The sequence below is a fragment of the Micropterus salmoides genome, unplaced genomic scaffold (genome assembly GCF_014851395.1).
Source record: "Micropterus salmoides isolate LMB-PRFRI ecotype aquatic unplaced genomic scaffold, ASM1485139v1 Ms_hic_scaffold_16, whole genome shotgun sequence".
NCBI classification, from domain to species: domain Eukaryota; kingdom Metazoa; phylum Chordata; class Actinopteri; order Centrarchiformes; family Centrarchidae; genus Micropterus; species Micropterus salmoides.
The window spans coordinates 13,585,635-13,610,177 of record NW_024040707.1 but is presented as its reverse complement, the minus strand read 5'-3'; the positions used below and the strand labels follow the sequence as shown (position 1 = coordinate 13,610,177).

Genomic DNA, 24,543 nt, shown 5'->3' with positions numbered 1-24,543 from the left:
CAAGATGTCTTTGTAACAGCACTAGGAAAACCCACTGTCATAGAAAATACCAAACTATTTTATTGAAAGGCTTGTTTCTCTTCTGTGACAATATAAAAATACATTATAATGACTAAACAACAGATGACATGTCCCATACTGTTGCAAAACATACAGTCCATCTTCAGTATATAAGCAAGTGGAATGCACTTGTTGGCAATAATAATATTCTCTACATAACAAATAGATTTATACTATTAGATTAAAATAGTGTTTTTTTTTAAAATACATTTGTTATTCTAGGGATGTTTTTACACCCATGTTCCCTTTAACATGATAATGTAATCAGTGACAGATTAAGGTAATCTGATCCTAATAATCCAATTGGGTTGATTGGCTGATGGTGCACTTTCTTTACACAATAATGACCAACACACAAACACTACAGGTATTACTTCAGTCAGTCATCCTTGAAAGGATAAAGGGCTGCTCGCGAGGATTTTTTTAACAGATTCATTAAACTGACAGATTTAAACAAAAATCAACAAACACATTAGCTTGAGTACAAAAACTGAAATGTTTTAAATAGCTGCTCCATTTTGAAGTAGATCAGTTTGGTTCATCGATGGGCCTGCGACAGTAAGGACAGCAGTTGTGCTGAAGCACCAGGAGCTCATAATCCTCACTGTGAAACATCTACGAGGAAATACAAAGAAAGGAAGCCCAGAATAAACAGATCTGAAGAGAAATGTTATCTATAGAAGACGAGCAACGTGACAGAAAAAACAAATCATCTAAAACAGTGTTAGTTAAAGAGACAAGTGAAAGAAAGAAAGACAGATCAATTTTAGGTTATAGGAGCCATTTAGCTTTTAAATGCTGTACCTTGAAGCAGGTGGGGCACATGGTGATGCTCACGTCAGGCAGCAGGGAGCGGAAGTATTCCCAGTTGAGCGGCCTGGGCCAGCGTTTGATCAGGACGTCCCTCCTGCTCATTGAGCGCAGCACCAAGCGACTCACCTTGACTGGGACGAAGTTCGAGCCCCCCTGCTGTTTGGACACACACATGAACACATCCACATTCTATTATGGACCCCATCCTTTCACCCTCTCCAGCTGGTTTGCCCAGTTGGTGGAATATTAATTGCCCTCCTCTCCTCTGTCCTTTTTCCTACCTCGAAGCTCATTTTGGCTGTAAATGGATCTTCCTCTGCATCGTCCAAACCATCATCCATCCTCAAAGCCTGTATATCTGATTGTTTTTAATTAAGAACAAATAGCTGGAGCAATGCATACATTTCAACATCTTGTTTTAATTGTTATGCATGTTTTCTGTTAAATATTTTCACAACAAGGAAAAAATACCAGACGTTTCTAAAAATGAGAATCTTCAAAATGCCAATCAGTCATGCCTGTCAGACACATCGTGGGTCCCGAGGAACAGAACAGACGTCAGTGCCCTTGAGTGCCTTCCGGCTAATGCAGGTTAATCCCTGCAGTAGGGCTGTGGCTACAGCTCTCGGAGGGTTAGTGTCATTAAGATGAGACAGGGGAGCCTTGCTAACCCTATTAGCTCAAGAGCTAATATGACTTAGCTCTGACAGCTTACCCACCAGCACAAAATCGAGGCCAGTGCAGACTAAACAGCTTCTTAGCACTGTCACATGGCGGAGGGGAGTCACGTGCTTCATTTCGTGGAGAAGTGCAGCGTGTTAGGGCAGGGATGCAGACTCTCAGGTCGAGCAGAGTGAGGAGTTAATAATTCATACATAGCATGTGGATCATCTGTTATTCTATGTGTGTGTGTTTGTATATATGTGCAATTGCATAGTGTATATGACCATAGGATACCACCATTGTCCATATTGTGCCAGCGTGCATCCATCTGTTCCGTTTGAGGAACTTCTAGGTCAATCAGAGACACAGCCTCTTCATCACTGATGCCCTCTTCCAGGTAGAACTGCACCAGAGGCAACACCTCTGTACACAAGGCTACATTAAAAAAAAATGAAGTCCACACTGTGCAATTACTGCGCACAACATATTTGTGTGTCACTCACCATACGATGAAGCGGAGTAGATGAAAGGCTGCCTGCAGTTGATGCACACGCTCCCCTGGTTGTTCAGCAGGGGGTTGTTGGTGGAGCAGCGGTAGCACATCATGCCCTCAATCAAGTCCTGCAGTAATCACATGGAAGTTTAACCTACACATTTAAGAATACAGGGCAGGGACAACTGCTCTACTATTCAGAGAGTATTGATGGACAGTATTTAAGTTATAGATACCATCCAACACGTTAAAACACACCTCGCTGTCGTGGAAGGGCAAGGAGCGAATGGTGAGGCTGCCCAGTTCTATGGACTCCTGGAAGCGAGAGGGAATGTGCAGCTCCTGGAGCTTCTCGTAGGAATACCTCGCAAGTTTATAGGCACCCAGTTTTCGACTCTGCTTAGCCAATGAATACAAGGTGTTACTGATAAAGAGGTCAAGGAAAACTAATGTAAGAGGAACAGTTGAAAGTCTAAATATAGTTTCGCTGGGATACTGATTTCTAGATGTCTGTTTCAAAACTTGTTATTTTTTATGTGGAAAAAGATACACTTGCGTGCATTTATAAATAGGTATGATGGCACATTTCCTCATTTCTCTTAATGAGTGGAACAACAGCCGTGCTGAGCCAGTAGCTTTGGGTAAATGCCTCGAAGGTAAGGTACCTCAGTAAGTTTGTTAGTGGGCTTGTGTATGTGCTTATATCGGCCTGTGTGGCTGATTTTGTGTTTGACTTCAGGAAATTGTTGCTTATTTGTATTTATATGGAGACAGATTGTTAAGAGAGTAGCTCTGAGAGTGGCAATGACAGGTCAACGAGTTGCAGCTGCAAAAGCTCTACGCCGACACTCCTCCATCAACTAAAACTTAACACCACTCCCCCTCCTTTCCTCTCCACTTTTCTCCCCTCCCACTCACCCAGTTCTGCTCCACGGCTGGGACTGTTGATAAATGCGTGTCCTTCTATTGTGTAGGTTGTTTAGTGCAGCTTTTCTGTGACATTGTGCTCAATTGTTCAAACCAAGTCAGACGCAGCCCGGCTGAGTCTATAAATCTAAGTTCAAAGTTTCTGGAACACCTCGCTTTGGCCACAGAGGAGCCCAGCTGCTCAGCCTGATTTCCTCTTCAAAGGCTGGACTTTCCTTCCTCATCCTCTGCCTCCGTTGTGCATGACCACGTGGATTTGTCTGTGTTGCTGCGGATGTGGGTGGCTTTGTGTGTATTTTTTCAAATTAAAGCGCATTGTTTAATGCGTTTATGTATGTTCACGTACATACGTCAGTAATCAAAGCATTTGTTTAGATAACGGAGAATGCGCCTCTTGCTGGCATCGTCTCCTCCTCCCCATCATCACCCCTTTTCTCTCTCTCTCTTAGTAGCAGCATGGTTTCCGCAGTGGCGCCAACTCTTTCGTTTTCTCTCTCCTTCTATCTCTTTTCCACTACTTTATTATCACAGTCTCTGCCAGTCCTGATTTCAGATTGGCATGTTTGTTCTTGAGAGTTTTCCAGAGAGGAAGGGCCCCAAAATACTTTCTAAAAATCTATTCTAAAAATATTTGCTTGATACCTTAAAGTTAGGTCTATTTTTACAAATAGAAGGATACACTTTAGAAATGCCTGGTGGTATGTCCTTGGTGAGGTTGTTCAGGAGGAACCTGCAGATGTTGAAGAGCGTCTCTGGCATGTGGGAACTGAAGGGCTCATCCTGAAGATAAGTTGAAAATGAGACAGGTGAAGGGATTATAAAATTAGAGAAATCTCTGATAACATTTTGCAGATTTTACTTCTTTTTTTTTTTTTTAAAGCTCCATCTCTCCTACTCCATTCTTAATTTTTTTTATTTCATCTTCTAACCAGGTCTAAAATCAGCCTAAGCCTTCACAGTGTCTTATCCCACCTCACAATGCCTTGAAAGGGAGAGTTTGCTACAGCAATCATTACCAGCACTTTATCCCAAAAGTTGATAGTTCAAATCTATAGTGCCTGCCCATGAGAGTTAAAGTGAGATATAGAGCTTTTCCTGCTCTGCTCTGGATCACAGAGATGCCTCGCAATTGCAAAGGTGTGACCACAGCCAAGCAGAAAGCTGAAACAACAAACTGTGAACGCTGACACAAGCCAGGTCACCCATAGAGTGCTCATAACCAGGACTTGCTTGTTTTTAAGTAGGCTGGGGACTTGGAGAGGACCACGGATGGTAGTGTGTTACCATAGTGATGGGGGTCTTAGAGGTTGCAGGAAGTCAACCATTTTGACTGCTGCATAAAGGCCATATCTATCACTACTAGCCGTTACGTGTAGCATGTCCACCTGACATTTTCTGTCAGTCAACTTAGAACATTTGCAAAAAGAAATCTAATGATGGCGGTTCCTGAGTAGTTCAAGTTGATTAATTCCACTTCAGTGGTCTCCACCTGAAATCCTCAACTCTCTATTGTTCACTTTACCGAACAACCTCTGTGCGTATCTTAATTTCTCCTTCACCCCGAGTCTCTTGTTTTTGAATTGACATAATCTTGCAAAGCCAGACTTCCCTCTAGTCAAGCTCACAGAAGTCTGAAGAAATTTGATTACAAAGGTTGATTAGAAAGTGGGCAGAAATGCAGAGGGGCTGTCAGAATACTTCAAGTAAAAAAATAAGTGAATATGTTTGTACCCAAACAGAAATCTAACCATTTGGCAGGTTCTGTTTACAGGGCTTTCATAGGCCAATCATATGCCTGCCTTATGATTTCAAAGACCTGCTCCTGCTCTTGTCTGGTCCAGCTATGAAAGATTAGGGTTGACAAAGTAGTATGTTCTCACCGTGTAGCGCTGAATGGAGCGATAGACATGGTAGAGCTCAGCAAGATGCTGAAAACGCTCAAACTTCTTCAGCATTTCATCCCTCTGGTCTTCACTTTCTGATTCCGACAAACACAGACATAGCAGAAGGGATGATCAGAAACCAATAAATGCATCAACCTTCACAGCAAAAACAATCGTAGTTCTTTCCAGTGCAGAGAAGATGGGTCTCACCTCTGGCGATGTCTAGACACTGCATAGACAGCATCCAGTAATAGTACCCTGCGTCGTTGAACCTGTTCTCCACCACTGCATTGTGGGTAAGCTGCTCCAGGACCTTCACAGCCTCGTTCTGTCGCCCGGCCTTGTGAAATGCTAAATAGTGAAAGACACAAAATGGTGAAAACTATCCAGTCTTAAGACAATGCTGGATTCATAATTTCAATCCAAGACATCTTTCTTTTTTATTTATTTCTGGATGACATCCTTGGTGCGAAGTTGGCATTGTTGTGTACATTATTATTATTATTTAAACTAGTCAAATATTAAGACAACTTTTTTGTTCTTTTAATGAAGTTTCCATTTGAGCAGGAAGTGCTCTTTGTTTTGACTGTTCAGCAGTGGTGCGTCTAGTGTCCTGTTTGGCAAAGGGTTGTAACAGGAAAGTGCTAGCAGACACTGTTAGGAACAGCATAACTTTCATGAACTGGCTTTGGGTTGAATCTCTATTATTATATCAGTAAGAGAGAGTACAAAAGATGAAAATGGAAAATTAGATAAGATTAATTTTATACAAATGTTTAGATGTATAACTAACATAAGCTCTATTCTTCATGTTCCTATCAGAGGGTAATTAGAAGCAGCTTTAGAGTCGACCCCACCATTGACCCGGCCCCTGCAACCACAGCAGGGGTCAGGACATATTAGTGGCAAATATTCATGAGTCTACCTAACTGGATAGAAACCACATTCAGCTGCTTTTGGTTAATGTTAGAAAGCGCCCCCCCCACCCCCCCACCCCCCCACAGAAACACAAAACACAAAACACAAAACACAAAACACAAATTAACAAAGATGCAGAGTACAGCAGCCCTTTTAAAATTTTTCTGGTCAAAGCTCCCAAACAAACAAATACACTTTACTATGTGCTATAATGCTAAATAAAAATAACAAGGCCATCTTTAGGACAATTATATTCCCAGCACTCAATATTTTTTCAACGTTGTGTATAGTAGAACTCATGTCAGTCAAGTTTATAGCTTGATATTGATGCAACTTCACTGACTGCTTTACATTTACAGGAGCGAAGTACCTTTATCAATCAACTAGAAGAGTGATCCAGAGTTGCAAGGATTGGAATTAATGAAACTCGGAAACATAGCAACTGATATACATCGCAAAGATATCTTCAAACTAAAGACATGAGAAATGTGAAAAAAAAACAGAAAAGAAAAGGTTTTTGTGGATGGTAAAAATGCTGCAGACCCACTAGAAACTCTTGATAGACCCCTGCAGGCCCAGAAACCCATTTTGGAAACACCTGAGCTACACTTGAAGGCCTCAAAATATCTACCCAACCAATTCAGTCTTCAGTGTCTATTTCAAAAGCTGTCATTGATAAGCATTAGTACAGTGGACAGGGGACAAGCCTGAATCTCAGACTCAATTGCAATCACTAGTAACGCAATACCGCCACACGGCCTGACTAAAATACACACAATCAGCAAAATGCATGACCATAAGCAAGCTCCAATACAATCACGCCTGTTCAGTCATGTATACAAGCCTGTATGCCTGTCGAGACAGGCAGAGGAAGATTATGTAGGAGAGGAAATATGCCTGCTGAGATCATAATTATAAATCTATGAGCTGATTATAACTATGGTTACAGTTGGTAATCATCATCAGAGCCGCTTGTAGTACTGGTGATTAGAGGCATGCATGCATGTCGTTCAGTTAACAGGCAGCCTGGCTCTGTTCTGCTCTGCTCTGCTCCAGCAAAGAGGATCATGTTTTACAGTGGATACATAGAATCTTAAGGAAGTAGAGAAAAATGTCTGCATCCAGAGCTGGCCAGGCTTTATCACTTCCATTTGTAAACATTGGCTGTTGATGTAGACTTTAATGTTCACTGAAGTAACATACATTTAAAAAAAGAATGAATACATCAGGGCAACCTATACAGGCACACTCCAGGTGAAGGTGTAGCCCTGGTGGTGACGCAAACTCACCTTTTTGCGCCTCTTCAAAGCGATCGTTCTCAGCCAGCCACTGGGCATAAGGCACGTAGACATCATTTTTGAACTGGGGGTGCTTCTCCACCAGTGAGAAGGCCTGAGAAATGGACAGCAAATGGAGAGCACAGAAGAGAGACGTAATACAGTATATGTATTCCCAGTCCCACAGATTGTAACATTTAGGGGGGGGCGTCAGACTACGGCTGAGCTGCAGTTTCTGTCAAAACATTGCAACAGCATTATTAATTAGTTTAGAACAGAGAAAAGTGTACGAGCTAAGTTGATTTCACACTCAATTAGAACTACAACTGCAGATCTTCCACTGTTTGAATGACAGAATATAAAGATCTCATGTAGTGCCCTGTGGACACATATTTGCCTGTCACAGTGACTGATTAATCTAAATGTCCTGTGGCAAAACCTGAGCCAAGAAACACACACCAGTCATCCTATACAGTAAAAGAGAGACAGGGAATGTGTGTGTGTCCCAGGCCTGTGAGCCCAAAGTCATTTAAAGAAATACTTTGTTTTAGAAAAGAGCGGGTGCAGTGAATAGCATCCATATGGTCCGTGCTAACAGTTCTGCCGACCTCTGCTTCCCTTCCACTGCTCTTTCTTTTCTCCTCTCTGATGATTAAATGCATATCCAGGAAGACGTCCTCAGACACAACAGAACCATGTGATCATGATTTAATGGTCTGTTTTTTAGCATGCAAATCACCAATGTGCATCTCTGTAACACCTTTAACTCAATTAAAGAGTGGAGATGGATTAAAGAAATTCTATATTTTCTTCTTGTGTGAGCAGCACAAGCCACCCTGATGGAGGAATTTGATTGGAAGCAGAATAGAGCTTTAAGATGATACTCTTTCACTGCTGTTTGTGCTTCTCACTCTCTAATCACCATGTGGGCATGGATTCAGAGAAATCCAAAGCTGGGTGATTAGCTCTTGAGTGTGCGTGTGGTTTAAGTTTGTCAGTTTTTAGGGAAATTAGGCAGATGTATTGTATTATTGTTTGCATTCAGCTGTGGTAACTTTAACAAATACAATATACCATGAACAATAAGTGATTTATGGTATGGGTTTCTGAGTACTAAAGCAGCTTATTTAGTCCTACACAGTCCTATGTGGCTCACATTATATTTATGTGATTGTCTAAGGACACTATATATAAGCCATGATGAACAGAGCAGGTGTGCCTCCTGTGTGCATAAGTGTGTCAGACCTCTTCCCAGTGCCGGGTTTCCACATGCAGCTGCACTAGAGCCTGCAAGTCTCCCATCTTAGAATAAGTCTCTGAGGCATAGCCGTGGTGCTTCAACCTCTTGAAGTAGAGCGCACACTTTGCCAGCGGTTCGCGCTCAGCCTTATCCAACTTACGAGCAATGTCGATCAGCCTGAATGAGAGAAGAGAGGGATGAGCACACACAGAGAGGGCGGGCGCATATAAACCCTTACATGGGGATTCATCGTATCAAGCTATGCTCATGACCCCCAAAAAGAATATGAACCAGTCAGGATCATTAATTCAGGTTAAAGAGCCCTGACTCTGTTCAGCTGCAATGTTTGTAGTCCTGACCCACTGGTAGCAACATAGGAGGCTTACAGCATGCAGACAATAGGTCAAATAGAGTCAGTGGGGAGTTCTGATATGACCAGTAGACACTGGCTTATCAGTTTGCCTGGTTTTCAACAACACGCACTCACACCCCACATTCCCACTACACACGTATGAGCAAAAGCTAATGGAAAGGTAATCATTCTGTAAGCACTTTCTAAGCTCTCATAGCTTTATACATTTCAAATATACCATTTAATACTGAACCGAATGTGTTCTGAGTATTTATTATTTTATTGCTTCCTTGCATTAGCCCTCCAGACATGTTTTAAAACAATTTGGGTCTGCTATGGTTTTTGCAGAAAAATGTTTTGGTGACCTAGTTAAACATTCTTTAAATCTACTATTTCCCTCATTCTAAAATGTGGAAATCTCTGATTATATAAATATTTTTCTTGTCAAAACCTTAACTAGTGGACACAAAATGTGTTCTACATAACTTAAAAAGTCCAATCTCACTGCATGTGCGATGAAGGCTTAAAGTTTCCACATCCCACTTGTGTAAGTTGCATACTGGACAATGATTGCCATCCAAATTCGTTGTGATGTCACAAAATCCCTCTCGTCCGTATATGTCTTAAACTCAAGAACTTTGCCCCTTCAGCAGATGAATGTGAAAACAACCTTCTAGTGTTAAATTCTGCACATGCAGAGCACAGTGAGGGTCATTTATTTAAGTGATGCATATCTATGACTGGAGGGGGACTTAAAACTTCAAACGCATCTTGATGGCTTAGTTGGCTTAGTGTGTATCTGTATCATATTCAACACTGGGGTTCAGGGTTTTAATTTGGCCCTTTGTATGTTGCCCACTCACTGTCTGAAGATATCTTTACTCCCTAAACAAAATTATTGTGAGAGTATGGAGTTCCTACAATAACTGAGAGTGCATACTTCTAAACATATTAACTTGACGTTACTGTCTTTTGTTCACTTATGAACAAGAAAATGTACCTATATGTACTGTATATATTCAGAGAAGTATTTTGGATGACAAAGACAGACATAGATTTGGGAAAAACATGCACACATATCTAAAAAGGTGGTTTAAACTTGTTAAACAGGAATAACAGTGTAGACTGATCTAGAATTTTTCATACAGTGACTGACACCTACATGTCTGCCCAGCAGTGTTCGCCTATAATGTCTATGGCTTTGAGATGTTCTCCTGCTGACAGGTACATCTCCGCTGCTGCCCGGGGCTCCTTGCTGCTCTTAGCCCAGTCCGCCTGCTTGGTCATCAGGATCCGAGAGCTCTTAGGGTCTGTCGCTCCAACAAAGTCCTGCGAGAAAGACACACGGAGTGTTTTCACAATGCAAATCTGGATGGGGACCAAGAGGAGTCCGGTTCAGAGAGCCAGATCCATGTGGGTCAAGGCCGAGACAGGAGGAAGAGAGTCACACAAACAGCAGGCGGCTAGAAGGCCTTTCCCTCCGGTGTCCATCCTACCTAAAACAAACAGCCTCTAGGTCCAGATGGCTACACAGCCACATAAATATACATCAGCCACATCAAACACACATACAATCTGATACAGACGCACACACAAATATACATGAACAAGTCATGGCTGTGTCATCTACTCCAGCAATGTGAATGTAATGCTGATGATCAAAGTGTCCCCCCACTTGTAGGCATAATAAAGCATGAGTTTGTCTCAATTCCAACTGACCTTCTCATCAAAGTATTCACGTAAAAGCAGGCTCGCCTTATTTCTCTTCATTTGTGCTCCATTTCCAGCTATAACTATTTGTGCAAGTTACCCTTTTGTTGTACATTGATATGTGTGCAAAAGCACGGTGTGTGTGTGTATACTGATCAGATGATATATGTGGAGATTCCGGTGATGTATGAGGAGATGAAAGACAGACGGTAAAGGGTGGAGGGGGGGTGTTTGAACACAGTGCAGGCCCCAACTTGGCATTACTGCACATGATGAAGAAAAACATATGTTCTACACCCCTAAAACATGCAGTGCTTTTGCAGGTAAAGGTCCATTTCCATACAAAGTTATGTTGTACATGCGTATCGTCGATTAATTATTTAATCACCTTGGCGTACTCAAACATGCGCAGGTCAGTATACATGCTCAGGGCTCTGGATTCGTGGCCGGTGCGTTTGTAAAGCTTGGCTGCCTCATGGAATTTCCCCTGGTAGGCATAGACGTCTGCCAGGAACAGCTCATTGTCGTTCTCACCCCGCTTCTTCCTCTCCTGCAAATCAGTCAACACAAACACGGCATGTGTGCAGAGATTAACACTCACAGGCATGTACACACACACACACACACACACACACACACACACACACACACACACACACACACACACACACACACACACACACACACACACACACACACACACACACACACACACACACACACACACACACACACACACACACACACACACACACACTGCATATGTGTTCACGCATGCAATGAGTCAAACAACACAGAACATACTAAAAACATTTGGCTTCCTGGATGCATTCAGCCTCAATTTGAACCTACGCTAGAGTCTTAAGCCATCGGTAAACATTTTTTTCATTTCAATGAGAAAAGTACACTTCCAAAGTCGGTCATTTCCCCTTTTCAAAAGGCAGAAAAGCAGAAACTTTCTCCTGGCACTAGCCAAGTTGAAAAAGACATTCCTCTGCATGTATATTGTCAAGCAATGTGTGTGCTTTGCTTTGTGCATATATTTACTTGTATGTACATGTGGATTGGACGCAATAAGGTCACTGAGGATACAGGTTCCTCCCTTGTTCGACGGTTTTTAAGAGTAGCCATTAAAAGTATGATGACCATAACAGCTGTGATTGGCCCAGTCTCTCCTATGCTCCTATGTCTTAACTAACTTTGATGAATGACAATTTTGAACGGGGCAGAAATCAGCAAACTCAGAAGAATAGGTATTACCTCGATGCTGTTGATGAGCTCCAGGTAGCGCAGGTCTCTGATTCTAATGAAGGCCTGAAAATGGGAAAAGATGAGAAATCATTTAGTGGATGGCCTCTCTGAACGTGATGTTTTGTGTTTCCTTTTGCAATACCAGCTTCTTAAAAATCCTATCCTAAAGATATAATTTTAACATTGTTTGCGTTTGTATTTGGCTGCCTGGATTAAGTACATGATGTAAACTGGTGGTGATTGCAGATGATATGAAACCTAAGAGTAAGACAAAGCTACTGTCACCACATTTGGAGGAGTAACTGCGATTTGTACATTTTTATGAAATTAGCAAAATAATCAGACTGTTGTGTGTGTGTCTAACTGGCCTTCTTGGCTGTGTCAAAGTCAAGTCCCTCAAGGGCCTCTGTGGCTAAATCCCTCCAGTCACTGTCGGTCACACCAAGGCAGGCGATCTGGTAGGCCTCCTTAAACATCTTCCTCTCCAGGTACTGGTACATGGGCGCTGACTGGGCAGACCAACAAAATCAAAAAGCATTACAAACATTACATTGTGCAAACAGCTGCAAATAAAATCCATATATAAGAAGAGGACCACCAATTATATCTTTATTACATTCTTGTCTTAATAACTGATTTTAATAACTGATTTTTGTTTTTGTAGTACAAATACTGTGATATTTAAGTTGTACCGCCCATGGGCAATTTTGTGCTATCATTTCTACATTATGACCACGTGGGACACAGTCATTACCTCTAGGTAAATGACTAGGACCAGTTGACATGCTACACACCTGAGGCACCTCCACAGCAGACATGGAGTAGACGTGAAGACAGAAGATCTTAGAGCCATTGTAGCCGACCATAAAGCCTTGCATCTTCTGCTGGTGCACAGGAAAGTTGCTAGCCTTGATATTGAGGTAGCCGTTGCCAGAGAAGCACAGCATGTCCTCGCACTGGGTGTTCCAGGCCACACTGTTAGCATTTGGCTCCTACAGAGAGAGCATAAGATAGGGGGTACATAAAGGAGGGCAGCTGGAAAATAAGGTCTTGAGGTGACTGTGGAACACAGATGAGGCAGGAGTACAGGAGTAAAATGTCAGACATACAAAATATACATTCACTTAAGTATTATATTCCATCCCACTGCATCACTGAAATGTGTTTTAAAATCCGCTGAGTTAGGTTCTTCTACCATACCCTTAACCCTAACCCACTGCCTGCTGACCTGAAAAAGCAATTCTTTACTGTTGATGTCATAGACCAGGAGAGTGTTGTGCTCATCCACCACGGCCAGTTTATTGCGGGAAGCGCTCATGTCCAGGCAGCGCACCGACGTTGACAGCTTCAGCAGTGTGATGGGAAACGGATTGTCAACAAATATCTTCAGGATCTACATCACAGAAGTCCAGCATCACAACATCAGTACATTGCAATACAGCATCAACACGAATGCTAGTTAAATCCAGTTATATACATAAAAATGCATTTATCATATACAATAAATGTCGATGTCAACAGTAAACTCACAGCTCCATTCTTTAACCCTACTAGCAGGCCCTCTCTGCCTGGCGGACCACCAATCACTTTGATGTAGCGAATTAGAGACTCCATCACCCATTCCTTTTCCCTGACACTGGTGAAGGACATGCACTGCAGCCTCTTTTCCTGCACAAGAGCATCATGGGAAAGGTGAGACCACAGTTACATATAACACATGAAACAGCGACTGGTTCAGCTGGACCAAATGTTCCTGTTTTTTATTATTTCACACTATGTTAAAAACAGAGTAAAAGTTTTTTTAAAAAGTGATTAAAAAGATGAGAGAAAGTTTGCAGCCCTGATCTCCTCAGACAGTTCATTCCACAGTCTCTGAAGTACAAAGGCTCAATCACCTTTCAGTATAAATCAGGACCTAGGAACAACCGGGAGTGACGCATCTGAGGACCTCAGGGAGCTGGAATGGACATAAGGCACTAAAGGATCTGCTAAATAACTTGGGCCTAAGCCTCTCAGGGCTTTGTAGTTAATCAATAGTAACTTGAAGGCAAGTGGTAGCCAGTGTGGAGAAGCCAGGTTGCTTAGTCAGAGTCAAAGGTTTTGATGAGCTGGAGACAGGAGAGGGATTTTTTTTTTTTTTACTTTTTCCAAGAGAGCAGGGAATTAGAGTAATCTAACTGACTAGTTATAAAGGCATGATTCCAGATTTTTGGCAGAGAGAGATGGTCTGATCCTTGAAATGTTTCTGAGAGGATGAAAGCAGGATTGAAGCATTGATTTAACATGTTTGTCTAAGCTGAGGTTTTGATCAAAAATGACACCAAGATTTCTGCAATGCTGAGTTATTGAATGGGACAGTGAACCGAGACTGTTTGATACATGCGTATTTGATTTTTGACCTACGATAATTATCTCTGTCAACATTTAGCTGCAGGAAATTGTGACAAATTGTGACTTGTGGGTGAAGTAAGTTTAGTAGGTTGACAGTGCTCTGATTTGCAGGGTCACTGCACTCAGAGTTCTTAATCTCACCCTTTACATTATTTAAACATACTTATAGATGTCTAACAAATCTTAACACACTGTTCTTGTAAACACTGCAAAGTGTGGCTCAACGTCAGAAAGCAGTGCTATAAAGATAATCAATGATTTGATTTGATGTAGACATATACATATGCCCATATGTGCACAGCCCATTTATATGGTCTAAAAGCTGTCTGAGGCATGAAACATGAACATGCCTGTTAGAGAGATCTGAAGCACCTCTGTCACAGACAGATTTAAAGAGAAATAACCTCAGTGGCTGCTCCTCCTCCCTACCAGCCTCTGTCAAACACATACAACAGAGAGACAAGAGGCAGAAAGGAACCCCCGAGGGACACCCACTGGTTCAGCAGACTGTGGTCCTTCCCCTTCATTCAACTGTCTTACTTTATCCAGTTTGAAGAGGGTTGAGAAGAGGAGAGAGACAGAGCCTGCAGAGCACATGGACAGCTGGGGCCTTTTGCAAACAAGACAGAAACATCTGGGAAACCAGCAATTTCATGAAATTATTTTCTCTGGGCTGTTTGGGCTAGTGTTGAATGGAACACTGATTCACTCTGCTTCCATCATGTTAATAGTGCTCAAACGTCTATATGGCCTCTGTCAAGTGTGCATTAGTCTAATTTACAAAGAAGAAGAATGGCACTGCAGGTCATAAGAGTTTAGTCTGAGAAGCATGACTGAAGGAAAACTGTTTGTCTTATTATATGAGGAGTGTTTTGGATGCTTTTTTTTTATGAGCATTACGCGGCACAATAACTATGGAACTCTGTCTCTTCTGACCTGACACAGGATGATATGCTGGGAGCAGACCACCAGCAAGTTGCATTCAAACTTCCTGCAAATTTTCTCCTTGATGCGGTAGTGCATGTCTGAGGAGTCATCTGAATAGAGCTCATAGATGAGGATCTTCTCGGGCAGCTGGATAGCAAGGCGGTTTCTGTAGATGGCGATCTTCTTCACCAGTTCCCGACACTTGATCCTCACTAGGGAAAGAAGGAAATGAAGGGAGAGAGTGGGCATGTGAGAAGGGTGAGGAAAGATGAATTATCACGCATCCTGTTGAATGGGTCTTCTCAGGGCAGGTTGTTACAATCCCAGCTATTGCTGTCATGCCGCTCTTCTCTTTATGTGTTTTTGATAAAAATGGGCTGACACCTTTCCTTTATAAAAACAGATTCCAGACTGCCAACACATTACAAAATAGTAATCTTGTTGATTTAAAAAGTACAGTATATTCCTATTAATGTTTAAAGTTCAGTCATTTGGAGTGGCATCACAATAGGTCCTCTATGAAACTCAATATCCTGTTGCTAAAGCAGAAGTGCACCTTTTTGTTCAGTGATGAGGTGCTGGACAATGACATCAGTCATGCTGTCTCTATAAGCATAGCGATCCTTGTAGAGGCCGTGAACTGTGCTGAAGATAAGTTGGTAGCATGCAATGGTCCCATCCTGGCAGCCCAACACCTAGATAAGAGATAACAATGTAGCAGTGCATCCTATTAACACCTCTAAGAAAAGACTGTGAGAGTGGGAAAATGTTCCTGTTGTTAAAGCATCTACACAGTAGAACTGAGAGAATTTGCCAGCAACCAATTCTCTCTTGTATGCCTCATCACTTTCAGCTAAATATGGCAAAAGGAAAAGCTGCTAAGGTGTTAGTGTAAAATAAAATGACTTGTGTATCTGTGTAGTCGCTGTGCTATCAAATCAACAAAATGAATCAAATGGAGACTGGTACAGGAGTGACTTTTATCAGTGTTTTGCATTACATTTCCCTGCTTTTTCTCTCACACACTATTATTTAAGGGTAGGTCTAACTTCTCTAGATATATGGCTGCACAAGCTGTGCTGACCCACCACAAAGTTGGAGTCAGGCTTAACCCGGCACGTCCACACCCAGGCATTCTGCTCTCCAATGGCACCTAGCTGCACACCATCTTTAGTGTAGAGGGAGGCCTGTTTATCAGAGCCGCCCATGACAATATATTCGCCCTTGGTGAAGTAGCTGACGCAACAAGGGTCATAGGTAAGAGTCCTGTCTTTTCCAATCTGAGGGAGACAAAGAGAGAAATCGACATAAAAAAAAAAAGAATAAAACAAGTATTTCTGATATTTATTGCCCATGGGCCTGGGCCAACACTTTCTAATGTCTGGGCTGAAACACATCAAAGTTCATAGTACATTCAACCATCCCTCTGAGTGAAAAGATAGGCAAAAGCGTTTCTCCGGTTTAAAAAGCCTCTATTGTATTAGTGTTCAAAGTCCATTTGCACAACATCATATTAGTTTCCCGACTCTGTGCATCTGTTTCTCTTCACTCTGGAAAAAAGCTGCCCGACAATCCATAGTTATTTTCTTTTATTGCAAACAATTCCTGGTGCTGTAATCAAACCAGGGTGTTCACTTAAATAGATAAATAGGCTGACGACAATATATAAGCCCAAGGCCTAACGGCAGAGTAATGAACAGCGCATATTTGTCTATGATTACAGTACTGCCCACAGGGAATTTAGGAGGAAGGAGGGACAGCGAGGGGGCCATTAAGGCATAGCAGGATCACTTCCAATGTACTGTTATTGTTTCAATGGACCCTGACAGTCTGATTATAACAGGAAACACAGGTCTTAAACTCAGTATTTGCAATACCATATATTTTGGACAGATAAACAGACTCAAGTAATACCTTATTGCTATAGCAAGTGACAGCACATTCGGTGAGATTATAGTGTTTCGAAGTATTATTAGTCTTCTGGTATTTCCCACTGCCTACATTCAGTCACCTTTATGCCCTTTTAAACAGTTTGAGGTGGCAGAGGAGAAAGGTTTGATTTATTAGAACATACTGCATGAGAAAGACTCAGTAAATATGTATGTATGTATGTATGTATGTATGTATGTACATAACATGTAAACTGCAAAGTCACTGTTGGTTGTACTTGGGCATACTATATGGTAATTTGGGATTCAGTATTTTCGTTACATAGACCTGTGATATTGCTTACCTGCTTTCCACTGAGCTGATAGAAGGACAGCTTCTGACCCCAGTCTGCCACAGCCAGAATGTCATTGTGTTCATCCCTGTGAAAATACAAAAAAATACTTTCCTGTCAATATACTGTACTGACAGGACTTAGGTTGTTTAGGTGATGATAACAGTGATAATGAAAGCAGAGAGGCCACCTAGAGGACGTTTGTTAAAGCCCTTTCCTCCAACAATGAAACGCTTATAGCTTGACTATATTTTGGTGCTCAACAATTGTAATTGCAAGTCAGGACAGAGGATTGTATCTATTTTTGTTTTACTTTATTATTGTCATATACAGTAAACCTAATGCATTGCATCTATTCATCTAAGTGTGCAAGACACTGGATCCCTGCAGCTCAAGAGAAACTATTCCCTGGCAGACCTCCGTGTATTAACCAATCCTATTCAAGAAAGCAACTCAATGATAATAAATCTGGTGTGTCTTATCTTTGTCCCTCCTCTTGCAAATTTGTATCTTCCAGACTGCCCTTTTCTTTCCAATAACCTATTCTGTCATCCTGTGCAGTGGCTAGAGCTGACCTCCTGGCTTTGGCGGTAGGGGGCATCATAGAGCAGAGACAGCTGCTCCAGGGTATCAATCCTCTCCCTCAAAAAACAGTTCCACCACTGACTGGTTGACCACCGCCACCTGCTGGTCCCACATAAGCTATTCATTTTAAATGCAATGAACTCTCATTCGCACATCAGTGCTTGTGCCCACGTGTCTGGTGTGTGTGCAAGAGTGAGGTATTAAAATGTAATAAATTGGTGAAGATAAGATACCATTTTATTTTTTCTACAATCTTGTGCTGCAATAATTAATAAAGACTAACTTAGAGGGGTTCCAGGCTATGGACCAGATAGGAGATGAGGAGCCTCCTGGACGCTCTATCTTGACCTTCTCCTCTCCATTCTTGTTCCGAATGCTCACCACTCCATTCATCATGCCAAGGGCAAGGTACTGGCCATCGTTTGTCCACCTTCAATCAAAAAAACCCGTCAACATGTGTCACATTACAGTGTGTCAATGTTGTAGACAGTTATAACTACAGACATCACTTACCCACAACATGTTATTTTGCTGCTCACTTTGTGTTTGTTCACAGATTTTTGCTCTGGGGACCACAGACCTGAAAATGCAAAGGTTACAAAGATATCCAGTGCCGCATCTCTCCTTCTAAAGTATTTATAGGTTCATAGAATAGTAATAAAGTCCATAATAGACTCAAACTCATGGTGCACTCACCAAAGTCACCAGAAGAGCAGGAGGCAAGTTGGTGAGTGACAGGGTTGTAGGCAACACATTGGATAGAGTCATTGTGACTACAGAAAAAAACAGAAAAGTCGTGAAGATATACACACTGCAGAGGATGCCTTTATACTAAAGTAATGAGCAAAAGTCACACTTACGTATATTTTAAAATACCCTCCAGTTTTGACGTCCAGATTATGATGCTTTTGTCTGCTGACCCTGAGGCAAACCTTTTACCTGCAGAAGAATGCATTAGTTAGTAAGATAACAATGATGACTGATACAGGAAAATGTAGTTTACAAATGGAAAGACAGCTGAGTACCATCTTTAGCATAGGCCACACAGTATACTATGTCTTTGTGTCCTTTTAAAGGCTGGATAATAGATCCATCTGCTGTGTCATAAACCTACAAAAAAAACACAATAAATTAAATGTAAAAATAATGTACGTAAACTTTAAAGTGACTTGGTCAAAGAAAACAAGAATGCCTTACCAGGACACGAAGTCCTGCAGCAATGATGAGCTGGCTGCCATCTGGCTTGAAGGCAAGGTCATAAACACTGAAAAAGAGAATAGTGAAATGGTTACTGAATTAAATGACTGATTAATCAATAAACAACATTTTTTAATGATCCGTTCATTGTGAAAGTAATTTATTAAAGAAATATGCCAAACATTCATTGCTTCTCAAATTTGAGGATTTGCTGTTTTTGGTAGATGCTTTTATAACTGTAAAAGCAGCAGAGCAATAGAAAGCATGCTGACAGGAAACATCACCAACTGGCATGGGATGTGCATGGCCCAGGACAGGAGGGCTCTGCAGCGGGTGATTAAAACTGCTCAGAAGATCATTGATACACATCTACCGAGCATCGGTGATATTGGTGAAGTGCCTGCACAGAGCCCAAAGGATACTAAAGGACAGTATCCTATCCACCCAGCCAAAGCCTGTTCACCCTGTTGCCATCTGGCAAGAGATACAGAAGTATCTGCTGTTGCACTGCCAGACTGCAGAGCAGCTTCTTCCACCCAGGCTATGAGACTCTTAAAGTCAAGTTCATCCTCGGCACATGTAAAAAAAATTTATTTCTGTATATTATTTTATATTTTTTGTACAAAACGGTATCTGAATTTACAACCCTGTTGTAATATGACAAATAAATGTACTTTGTACCTTTTAGCATAAGAAAAATAAAATCCTAGTATTACATATCCACTTTCTTATTTTTTTCCCGAACATTCAGCCTAAAAGTAAAAGCAGAAAGTAAGTCTGAGAGCTCCGGAAAAACCCAACCAGTAAGATGACCATAATTACTGACATGATATTTTTTAACAATAAAAAATAAAATACGTCTACTATACGATAACGTTAGTTGTAGCTCTATCAATAACGTAACTTAAATACTTTGTCAAAACTATAAAACATTCACCGATAAAGCAAATAAAGTTATGTATTGATGTGTAATCTCGGATTGACGAGGAATAAATACATAACTTACTAGCTTCTTAAATGAAAATGTCAGTCACAACAAGCAATGATTTGTAACGTTAGCCATGACAGTTAGCTAGCTAAACATTAACGTTAGCTCCGACCTAACGTGCTACAACAGAAATGTGACATGCTTCACTGTTGACGGGACAAGCAGTTTAAATGGCATCTTAGATGCAAGAAATATACACCAGCTTTAGTATCGCTATCATTTATGAACGTTAATAGAATTACTGTGGAGCAAACGCTAGCTAAGGTAACTTAGCTGGCTAACACTAGTTTACATAGCAACCACCGTTGCTAACCCCCTAGCGTTACGTTCCAGTATCGGAACCAGGTTGACAACGGAAACCTAAACATCCAGACACTCACCATTGTTCACGAATTGTTTCTTTCCATGCTAGAACGGCTCTCATTTCCACCTGTTTTAAAAGCTAATCGGACAGATGGGTTTTTTATCAACAGGTTGTTGTTGCTTGTTCTGTCGTTTTTTCATACTAAGCTCTGTTTTCATGATTCTGTCGTACTGCGCAGACTCGGATCTGCTGGCTACTTCCTGCGTGCTTGGTGCTTCCACTCCGGTGTTGACATCAGAAAGTACTCGGGGGGGACGAGCACAGACATCAATCCCTACAATTGTCTTACGCGCCTGTAAGGAAGGAATGATTTAACCAGTCTTCGTGTATGTTATGCAAACCTTTGATTAAGTCTAGTTAAGTTATATTAACACGTTTGTGCTTTTCTGCTTATTACGTTACCGTCTGCTGTTCAATATCACCCATAATGTGACACTTGCCTACTTTATGCGATACTGTACAATGGAGAGATGTCATGTATGTATTGTAAATTGTAGATAAAGATGCCACAGACCAGGAATGGCTGCTGATGTGGGAGTAAAAGGTCAGCTGCTGGAAAATGATTTCAGGGCTGACACCACCACTTCAGATTCCACAACTGTCTTAACCGGGCTCAGGAATAACAACACCCATCTCAAAATGCACTCTGCTAGCTGTGATATCCAGCTGGAGACCAGTGGAGACATAAATAACCAAAGTCGCAAGGAGGATGTTTCCTGTCACACTTCCACAATGCCCCCTGGCTGGATCAGAGAGGTGAGGCAGAGGAAAGCGGGCAAGACAGCAGGCAAACTGGACATCTACATTACAAGGTGACTCAGTGTAATCATCTCTGTATGTAATCATACTATGTAATCATCATGACTAAAGTGCATTGCAGATTCAGTTAGATCAGTGTCTAATTGATCTTTCTGTTGTTTAAGTCCACAAGGGCGGAAGTTCCGGTCAAGAGCATCCCTGCACACATTCCTCCTAAAAGATGGAGAAGGGATCTTAGACATAAACCTTTTCGATTTCACTGCATCCAAAGGCGACGTCGTCACAGTTCCCTCCCAAGTGAAACAGAGCAGAAGAAAGAAAAAACATGCAGCTGGACAGCAGGAGCAAACAACAGAAACTGTACTGGATTCACCACTAACCAAGGGGATCACACGTGTATTAGAAGTGTGTAGTGACAAAATTGATGACAAACCTTCAACCACAGTGGATGGCGTCAAACTGCAGAAGAGCCCTCAGAGGGTGGGTCTGCTGAGAGAGAAGCTACTCAGACTGGCTCCTTCCAGTAACCAACAAAACTATTTTATTGTTCACAAGGAAGATCAGGCAGCAGACTCGCAGCCTTCTCACACGACTCTGAATGTTGAAGCTGCCACCGAGAGTGCGAACGAAAGTGAAGATGAACGAGGTGAAGATGAGATACAGATTCACGGCGAAGGTGACAACGAGCCTAATTCTGAACTGGATGCTAATGCTGACGGTCACTGGGATGTGGAAGAGGTGTTGTTACCTGACATCACTGGTGGGAGCTGCACACCAGTGAGCAATTCCCAGAATAGTAAGTATGACATATGCTGTCAGACAGCTTTGTTAGTCTACTGTTTTTTAAAAACTTTTTAATTTTGATTTTGGCATATTATACAGTGCAGTACAATTTCACAGTTGTCAGATTTTCTTCATCCAGTTTAAGCTAATCATATTTTTCAAGTTATAAATACATAACAAATCAAAGAAGCCAATTAGGCTATATTAAGTAACACAAAGAACCTAAAAAAATAGGCTTGATGAGCCTTAGTGCATATGTGATTTGTTCCATTAAATAGAGTTCCTATGGTTTTTGAATCCACACACTATATGCAGCAGGATCAGGTTTCAAGTAGTAACTTAAATAGTAACAAGCAGTGTATTTCTTTAAGGGCATCAAACACATAAATGATTATTTAGTGGTGGAGAGATATGGGGTTTTCAATTGCTGATGCCAATATCAAAGCAAAGAAAAGTCATGTATAATTCTCAGAATTTTTCCATTCAGAGACAATCTAATATATATGGTCATCTTAGCCAGCAACATGTTGTTTTAGGTGGAATTTTATTAATTAATGAAATAGAAGAATATATTAAACAAAAACAAAAAGTCTATGAAAAATCAAAAAACAAACGTGACTAGTGACTAGTTTAAGCAAGAGCTGGGACCAGTTTGTCAGAAGTGACATCATTCAACTGAATTATTTTCTACAGTATAACAATATATCCTTTATTTGTAAGGTGTTTGGGTTCATGCATAGAAATATTTGACATGTTTATAGTTTACTTATATACCCTGATTTCTAATTTGCAAATCTATATGTGTATTATGTGTCATAAGAAATGTGTTCTATGGTTTATATACATAAATGTTCCATGTCTGCCTAGAGTCCAAGAGCATGGAGGACAAACGAAAAACCAGCCCTTATTTCAGCAGGAAACCCCTCCAGGATGGTAAAGTTAAAATGGTTAATTTAATACAAGAAGCAGAGAAAGCCTGTGTGTGTGTATATTAAGTATACCTCAACATTTATGAAATTGAGTGTGGCTTAATGACACATATACACTGTCTGTACACAGGCCTTAGCCCACCCAGGAGGAAAGCCTTCAAGAAGTGGACACCCCCTCGCTCTCCCTACAACCTCGTACAGGAGACACTTTTCCACGACCCCTGGAAGCTCCTGGTGGCCACCATTTTTCTGAATAAAACCAGTGGTAAGATCTAACATACACATACACACATTGCATTGTAACAGTATTGTACCAATAAGTGCTTAAGACTAGCATTACTTTCTTTCTTTTTTCCCCCTTTTTTATACACTACTCCAGGCAAGATGGCCATACCAGTACTGTGGCAGTTCTTTGAGCGTTACCCATCTGCAGAGGTGACCCGTGAGGCTGACTGGAAGCCCATGTCCGAACTTATGAAGCCACTTGGCCTGTATGAGCTTAGAGCCAAAATACTCATCCGCTTCTCAGGTAAATGTGCTTGTCCACTGTACCTGATTATAGGACTATAGTATCCACTTTTGTGTACCTGCAGTATGTTTGTGCACAGCATTATTGCAGTGTTAATGTGTGGTCACTATAGATTTGTTTGGTTTTAGAATCAGTGGGCAGAAAAATTTCCCAATGTATTTTCTTCTGTGTAGATGAATATCTGACTAAACAGTGGCGTTACCCCATCGAGCTGCATGGTATTGGGAAGTATGGCAACGACTCCTACAGGATCTTCTGTGTGGGAGAATGGAGACAGGTGAGTGTAATCCCAACTCTTTTACTTTCAGTGGATTGCATCCATTTTGTAATGATAATTAATGCCAAATCTGATATTTTATTGGTATTTTTGATATCAAAGGTGACACCTGAAGATCACATGTTAAACAAATACCACGCCTGGCTGTGGGAGAATCATGAAACGCTCGTAATCTGAAACACAAAGTATGAGGAACTGAAAGGAAGGCCAGTTGTAGCACGGACGTAAAATCAGTCAAATCACAAAAACACTGCAGTTTCATCTAACAATGTTAGTATTTTAATGAACTTGCAATGTTAAACCTGAATTGTTTTAAAATTAAACAGTGACATTCTGAACATATCATTGTTAGCCTTTCTGTAAAATGTTTGACTGAATGTGTAATAAAATGTTTTAAGTGGTTTAAAAGTTTAAATGATTCATGAGTGCATCATTCAGTCAATCTTCTGGTGTGGAGTGGTTTTCTTGTGTCATTAGACCTCTGACTGTATCTGGTTAGTCCATTGTCACAGGCTAATAATCTTTCCTTTTGAGTGCACAGATGCATGACCCTACACTCCACGCAGCAGCTTTCTTTTGGTAAGGGGGCGTAACGTGATTCCCAAGGCAACTGTTGCCACCGCACAACACTGGGCGAATGCATAGGCATGTCATGGTTTAATCTCTAACTAGCACCAGGACATTAATTACCTATATTAACATTTGGAGTTGTGTTATGATTTTCTGTCAATAGAATAGCAACTTTAAGAATTAGATAAATAGTGCAGGATTTCAACACTTTGGAAAGTTTCATTCCACACAACGGCTGGACTTCTCTGGTGGGCATACAGAACTACAGAATGAAACTACGTAAGAAGACAGTTTTGTTATCTCTGTGTGTTTTATATTTTTGGTGTTACTAGCAAACATGTTAAACATGACCATCCACTTCAGAGCTGGTATGTACCCAAGTACATTTCCTCACACACTCATTAAGTGGTTGATGTCAGTAGTGTTGGTGATCCAG

General features: G+C 41.2%; 2 protein-coding genes across 5 annotated transcripts; one reads left to right on the top strand and one right to left on the bottom strand.

Moving 5' to 3' along the window:
• Positions 1-40: 40 nt before the first annotated feature.
• ift122 (intraflagellar transport 122 homolog (Chlamydomonas)) lies at positions 41-20,415 on the bottom strand. 2 transcript variants are annotated; one of them, XM_038722235.1, is made up of 29 exons: positions 20,277-20,415; positions 18,909-18,975; positions 18,737-18,821; positions 18,572-18,650; positions 18,408-18,484; positions 18,225-18,291; positions 17,995-18,141; positions 17,139-17,214; positions 15,994-16,185; positions 15,462-15,600; positions 14,915-15,117; positions 13,118-13,255; positions 12,816-12,980; positions 12,382-12,579; positions 11,956-12,096; positions 11,597-11,650; positions 10,725-10,886; positions 9,789-9,955; positions 8,280-8,451; positions 7,047-7,149; positions 5,050-5,190; positions 4,837-4,934; positions 3,636-3,736; positions 2,288-2,453; positions 2,040-2,157; positions 1,831-1,971; positions 1,155-1,231; positions 865-1,029; positions 41-675 (listed from the first exon to the last, which is right to left on the bottom strand). In XM_038722235.1, the coding sequence occupies exons 1-29, from the start codon at positions 20,318-20,320 to the stop codon at positions 589-591; spliced, it is 3,570 nt and encodes a 1,189-aa protein (XP_038578163.1). In that variant the 5' UTR covers positions 20,321-20,415; the 3' UTR covers positions 41-588. The 2 variants fall into 2 exon arrangements, with proteins under 2 accessions (XP_038578163.1, XP_038578164.1); XM_038722236.1 differs by having other exon boundaries at positions 1,831-1,959; positions 20,277-20,320.
• A 9-nt stretch (positions 20,416-20,424) lies between these two features.
• mbd4 (methyl-CpG binding domain protein 4) lies at positions 20,425-23,952 on the top strand. 3 transcript variants are annotated; one of them, XM_038722239.1, is made up of 8 exons: positions 20,425-20,555; positions 20,758-21,072; positions 21,184-21,815; positions 22,670-22,735; positions 22,862-22,996; positions 23,111-23,260; positions 23,434-23,537; positions 23,640-23,952. In XM_038722239.1, the coding sequence occupies exons 2-8, from the start codon at positions 20,780-20,782 to the stop codon at positions 23,712-23,714; spliced, it is 1,455 nt and encodes a 484-aa protein (XP_038578167.1). In that variant the 5' UTR covers positions 20,425-20,555; positions 20,758-20,779; the 3' UTR covers positions 23,715-23,952. The 3 variants fall into 3 exon arrangements, with proteins under 3 accessions (XP_038578167.1, XP_038578165.1, XP_038578166.1); XM_038722237.1 differs by having other exon boundaries at positions 20,450-20,586; XM_038722238.1 differs by lacking the exon at positions 20,425-20,555 and having other exon boundaries at positions 20,606-21,072.
• Positions 23,953-24,543: the final 591 nt, after the last annotated feature.